Consider the following 6,373-nt stretch of genomic DNA (forward strand, 5'->3'; position numbering starts at 1 on the left):
TTCTTTATAACCTCCATGATTGAAAGTTTTAAAAAGTCGGAATAATTCTTTTTACAGCCTCAAAAAAATTATTAAAAACTTTTTTTAAGTATTAAAAACTCTGAAAAAGTCTTATTAACTCTTTTAGTAAGTTTTATTAACTCTGAATAACTCTTCTGACAGAGTCCGAAAAGATGGAATTATTCCGATTCCGACTTTTTACGTCTTATTAGATCTTATTTAGAGTTTGTAAGAGAAAGTAAAACTTTAAGAACTCTTATTAAAACTTTGTAACAGTTTCTTTTTTCCATAAGGGTGGCTATTTAAAAATTTTTTTTTTTTAAATTTAGCGCCTAGGTGATTTAAGGAAGAACTAAAACGAGTATAATAGATTTAACATGGAAAGAGTATATGAATTTACACGGTATGGTTAGCAGTTATAATTAGTTTGATACAGTCATTCATCCTCACAAAATTTCAAATTTATAATATATCAGGAAATACGATCGGCTTGCGGCAGTATAAACTTGGCTGCCGAAATATATAAATATATTCAAATGAATATATTTATACAGTGTCTGTACAAAGAAAATATCGGATAGATGTCGTTTACGATAATATCTCCGTTTTTTGTAATTGGGTCCCAGTTTTGAATACAAGGGCTTAAAACTTCAGTAGACAACCAACTCCTCTACAGTCGACAAATTAAACCGCGCCTATAGAATGCTAACTTGTCAGCAAATATAATGGGCTACATTTTATTTTCTAAAAAATAAGGGTTTCGTTGAAAAAAATTAAAACCCATGAAATTGTGAACAAAAAAGGGAAACAAGTGAGGGCAGGAGAAGTGATAGCTGTATCGCGATAATCTTTGTTATACCTTGTATATATGTAATATATATCAAGGTATAGTAAGTTTAGTCTCAAGTTTGTAACGCTTAAAAATATTGATGCTACCAACAAAATTTTGGTATAGGTGTTCATAAAATCACCTAAAGAGTCCATTTCCGGTTGTCTGTCTGTCTGTTTGTGAACACGATAATTCAAAAACAAAAAGAGATGTCAACGGGTTTTCGGTCCGTTGGATCCATCTTTTAAACCGTTAGAGATAGAATAAAAATTTAAATATAAAAATGTTCCTTTTAAAAAATTAACTTTTGTTTGAAAATTTTTTTGTAAACTGTTTACCCACGACGGCGCAAATTAAGACAAAATTTTGGTGTCCATTTTCTCCAAAGCTATAAAAGATAGAGAGCTAAAAACGAAAAATATTCTAGAAAATTTTCGCAAATCAAACAAATCATTGTGTTGGTTTTTTAAACTCTTCTAATTTAAAAAAAAAATAATAATGCAAGCACTGATATTCAACACATTCTATACAGAGTATTTCAATAATTAACTCGGTAAATTGTTTATTTCCACTTGCTTTAAGTTAAAACTGCCCAGCGAACATGACATTCATTGACTGTCAGGCGAACGAAGTTTGGGGTGCCAGTTAGTTAATTATAATAAATCTATGATCTTTATAGTCAATGAAAATTATTAGCGCGCTATTTTATTCTCGAATAAGTCTGTGATTCTGGTCTACGGAATCTGTCAAAATAATAATAAAACAAACGTCAATTCCATAATAATCATTAATCAAAATAAAATAGCATACGTTTTTTAAAATGATTTACTGTTCTTTTTCTGAATAAAATCAAATTGAAAATAAAAAATTAATTGAAGATTATAAGTTATAATTTAAACATGCTCTTAAGGAATACAAAACCTATTCCCGATCAACATAAATTTCAAACCACAGATAGTTGGACGGATGCACTGCCTGTTTGCAAACAATCCGCTGTAGGTTCATCAACTAATCAAATATATCGTGAAGATGGTAGCCGCGAAGAAGAACATCCTTTTGAAGACAAAAGTTTTCACTGTATTGTTAACGATTCTACATATTTTTACGGTGTATTTGATGGTCATTTCGGTTCGAAAACTGCAACTTTTGCTTTACAACGTATGGCAGCTGAAATATTATTGGGTGAATTAAGTGGAAAAAGTACAGACGAAGAAATCAAAGATGTTTTAAGGTATAATTTTATTTTGAATTTTTATTTTATTCATGGCCTGTAGTTCACCAATTTTTGTATAGACAAGCGTTTTTTTCGGTTGAAAAGGGATATATGGATTCAATAGACAGTATCTTAGCGGAACGTGCAAGTCTTTTATATGAAATTCCTGATGGTTTATCATCATATGAGGCTTATGAAAAATATCCGCGAGAAATGGAACGATTAGATCTTTTAAATTGTGAATTGTCATCTGGAACATCCGCCGTCATTGCCCTAATCCACAATGGTAAATTGTATGTGGCAAATGTTGGTAATTGTCGTGCTTTACTATGTAAAACAGATGTGAATTCTGTTCTTCGAGTTGTCCAGCTAAGTGTGGATCACGATTTAAGAAATGAAGATGAATTATTAAGACTTTCTCAGCTGGGATTAAACACAGATGAATTAAAAAGAGGTAAGTTATTTATTAATTTCATGGAATGTCCCATACTTAAAATTGTTACATAGTGGGGTAAATCTATCGGATTTTGATAATCGATTCGGAAAATTTTGGGAGAAATCTAATTTTTATACCAAGGTATACTAAGTTTAGTACCAAGTTTGTAACGCTTTCGTCTGTTAACACGACGATAACTCAAAAACGAAAAGGATATCAAGCTGAAATTTTTATAGCGAGCTTAGGTCATAAAAAGTGAGGTTAAGTTCGTAAATGAGCTCCATTAAGGTCAATTGGGTCTTCGGTCCCATCCCATCTTGTAAACTGTTAGAGATAGAAGAAAAGTTAAGTATTTTTTTCGTAAACGTCACAGTTTACCCGCAAGGGCGCAAATTGGGACAAAACTTTCCATTTTTTCCATTTGACATTTTTATGAAATGTCAAATCAAAAAATATACTGAGAAAAGTTTAACCTTGGTTAATTTGTACATTTTAAAATTATTGTTGCAATGTCTAACACCTGCGAAGGTGCATTTTACAACATATTTCGAATGGAAGACACATTTTCTCATTTCTTTGACTTAAATTAATCGGTAAAAATAAGTTTTTGTCTTTGGTCAAATTGTATAATTAGTTTTTTTTGTAACGCGTACGGCTTGGAAGACCAATAGCTTTCGCATGTATTGGGTCAACACTATCGATAAATTATTTTCTCAACCTTGTTCAAATGATGACAAAAAACTGTCACCAGCTCCCCTACCGCCATTAATTATATTAATATAAATCTAGTGATTATGAAATTTTATTTTTACATTAGGGACCGTTGTTGGCAATCAAGAAAATACACGATGCTTAGGCAATTTTCTTGTTAAAGGTGGTTATAGAGAATTTCAAAGTTTAAGTTCTGCTACATCTGAACCAGTTATTGCTGAACCAGAAATCCTTGGTGGGATAGTTATTGATGAGTCATGCAGATGTTTATTGTTAATGTCTGACGGGCTTTACAAATCGTTAGAAGAGGCTACAAGTTCAGATCAAGTGAACAAAGATATTGCTCAATTGGTTGTTAGCGAGGTAAAATACCATATTCCTATGTTTATTAGTCTAGCCAGCAAGTTCGAATTGGTTAAATATAAGGGTCGTAAAAATACGTGTAATACCTTGTTTTTTAGCACATAAAAATTGCAAAAGTTTTTGTAATTTTCAAAAAAATGTCATTTAACTGTTTTTGTGGAGGGGGGGGGTATGCAAAAATTGGACCAATGGGGTTTCTGGCAAGATCCAGAATAGTAATCTATAAGCTTTTCTCATCAAGAATCAATTGACAAAATGCGGTACTCATATTTTGCACACTCTTATTTTTTTTTTTTTTTTGATATTTTTTTCAGCAAATATCTTGATAACTATTGCTTCTACAGATATTTTGTACAAGACCTTTTTTATGTAAAATTAAATCACAAACAAATTTTATAATAACTAAAATTGCGATAAACTTAATATTTTATGAGGTATTTAAAAAAAATCTATTTTCGCGACCTTTGACCATGAATTTTTTTTTTCCACACATGATTTTGCAATGGACTTTTCATAAATCATTTTTGCATCTGAATAAATCTAATCCCGGTAAAAAAACTTTACTTGGATTTTTTAAGCAGATCGCCTTTTTTATTGCCTTATTTCTCTAACGAAAAACGAAATATCTTTTTTTAACTTTAATTGTTTATAACTTTTGCAATTTTTATGTACTAAAAAACGCTTCCACACATTTTTCTAGGCATCATTCCGATTCCAATAAGCTATCACACGTATTTTTACGAGCCTTATCTCTATATTTCATCATTTTGAACTTGTTGATTAGAAGATCATATCCTTTGTTTCAAATAATTAATTAATTATATTGTATTGCAGTTTCGTGTACAATCAACATTAACAGGAGTAGCTCAAGCAGTTGTCGATAAAACAGTTCGTGTACATCATGATTTTGCTATGTCAGTATCAGGATCAGTATCAGTATCAAAACGTGATGATATCACATTGTTAATAAGAAATTTTAATTTTGCATTACCAAATGCTAAACAATCTCCAATCAATCCAACTGTTCGATTTAATCCTCATGTAGATGCGCAAACAATGAATACATTGACTTCTGTAAACAATTCAATAATCAACTCTATAGACACAACAATTAGTAATTCTTTTCAATCAGATCAGACTGATCCTGACACTGATCCTGATCCTGATCATATCGATGCTAATCAATTAACTAATAATAATAATCGTCGAATACCATCTTATGTTGATTTCAGTTTGTATTTTAAAAATGTTGAAATTGCTAAACAAAATGGTACTTTACCTCCTGGAATTGATTTTGATTAATTCATTTATTTATTGTAAATATGTATGTCTTCTATGTAAGATTGTAAATATACCAAAACTAACTGATTTAAATATTTAAATACTTACTCAATAGTATACCTATTCATATACAGTGTGTCCATTTCAAATGTATCCACTCTTAAAAACTCTTGACTTGATGTGGTTATTGTTTTGAGTAAAAACACGTCGATTTAGATATCAAGGGGGGAGTTCAAATATGGTACTTAGAGAATTTTAATAATAAATGAAAGGATATAATGAGCACTTTTCAAATATATACATATATTGTTATGTTGAGGAAATCGAATTAAAGCCCTTGTGATTAAATATTTAGAAAGCCCTTGTTATTAAATATTTAGAAGTATTTTACATACTTAGCGCGTGCAAGTTCAATGAATTAAGCAATATTATAGTTAAATATTTTCAACATGTTATACTTTATCATAAAATTATAATCCCAAGATACTTTAAATAAAATAAAGGTCAATAACTAAAACATCACCGACTACAAAATCTCGATCTTAAAAGCATGAAAACAGGCAAATATTTTCATCTGAAATTGTTATGGTAAGTAAAATCGTCATTACAACACTTTCAAGGTATTTCTAATGACACGCGATTAAAAATATTTTTGCACGAATAATTCCAAAGATGTAGTTTTCAACGACATAAAGCTGTAAAAAAAATGTAAGACCATTGGCCGTCTTTGTTAGCTGCTACAAATTTTTTAAAGTTATTGATATTTAACATGTAAAAGATAAGATTCAATACTATTTAGACGAAATTTTTAGTTCGCTATAAAAAATAACTCTAAAAAAATTTAGATAAATGCAAATAAACAAATTAGGGATGCTTTGAACCTAATTAGGATGTAATTGACCGTTTAGTTTACGAAAAAACAATAAACAAATATTAATTTTTTGACTAATATTTAGTTTAATCCAGAAGTGAATTATAAATTGATCAATAAATAAAATAATGAATTATAAAATGACAAATTTTTGTACAGGTAATTTTAGAAAAGTTATATTTTCTTGCGGTTTTTAACACATGTATTATTAGACTAATTTATTAATTTTAGTTAAGGTAGTACGAGTGCCAATGCAAGTTTAGACTTGTGGTTGAAATTATTTGTAACTTGTTTTCAACTTTGATGATGAATTTTGTTATAACTTCATGAATGTAGACGAAAAATACAATAAAATTTTTCGATATCTGCCTTGGTTCTCGAAATATTGAAAGCTAAATAATTAAACAAAATTTTCAATTTTCGATATTTTGAAAATTACTCCAGATATGGAAAAATTGTATTCTTATATTTCGTCCTATATTGTCAATCCTTGCTCATACATCCTTAATTAGTCGGGCACAATGTTTTTTTTTTTCAATAATTTATTAAGGTTTTTAACTTTAATTTAAATAGTTTTTTTTTTTTTAATTTCCATCGACTAGTTTTGTATAAATCTATGAAAACATATCATCCATCTACCGTTTTTCCATAAGACTAATGTTAAATATG

General features: G+C 29.3%; 1 protein-coding gene across 1 annotated transcript; it reads left to right on the forward strand.

Moving 5' to 3' along the window:
* Positions 1–1,609: 1,609 nt before the first annotated feature.
* LOC123305063 (TGF-beta-activated kinase 1 and MAP3K7-binding protein 1-like) lies at positions 1,610–4,926 on the forward strand. Its single transcript, XM_044886668.1, has 4 exons — positions 1,610–2,060; positions 2,123–2,496; positions 3,296–3,552; positions 4,387–4,926. The coding sequence occupies exons 1-4, from the start codon at positions 1,729–1,731 to the stop codon at positions 4,852–4,854; spliced, it is 1,431 nt and encodes a 476-aa protein (XP_044742603.1). The 5' UTR covers positions 1,610–1,728; the 3' UTR covers positions 4,855–4,926.
* The last annotated feature ends 1,447 nt before the right edge of the window (positions 4,927–6,373 follow it).

Source organism: Chrysoperla carnea, chromosome 1 (assembly GCF_905475395.1).
Source record: "Chrysoperla carnea chromosome 1, inChrCarn1.1, whole genome shotgun sequence".
Lineage (NCBI taxonomy): Eukaryota > Metazoa > Arthropoda > Insecta > Neuroptera > Chrysopidae > Chrysoperla > Chrysoperla carnea.

Bases quoted from the DNA above. Each gene is read 5' to 3' on its own strand.
- LOC123305063 (XM_044886668.1), top strand. From the start codon at position 1,729: ATGCTCTTAAGGAATACAAAACCTATTCCCGATCAACATAAATTTCAA. The intron at 2,497-3,295 runs GTAAGTTATTTA...TTTTTACATTAG, and splicing joins CACAGATGAATTAAAAAGAG to GGACCGTTGTTGGCAATCAA. The intron at 3,553-4,386 runs GTAAAATACCAT...ATTGTATTGCAG, and splicing joins CTCAATTGGTTGTTAGCGAG to TTTCGTGTACAATCAACATT.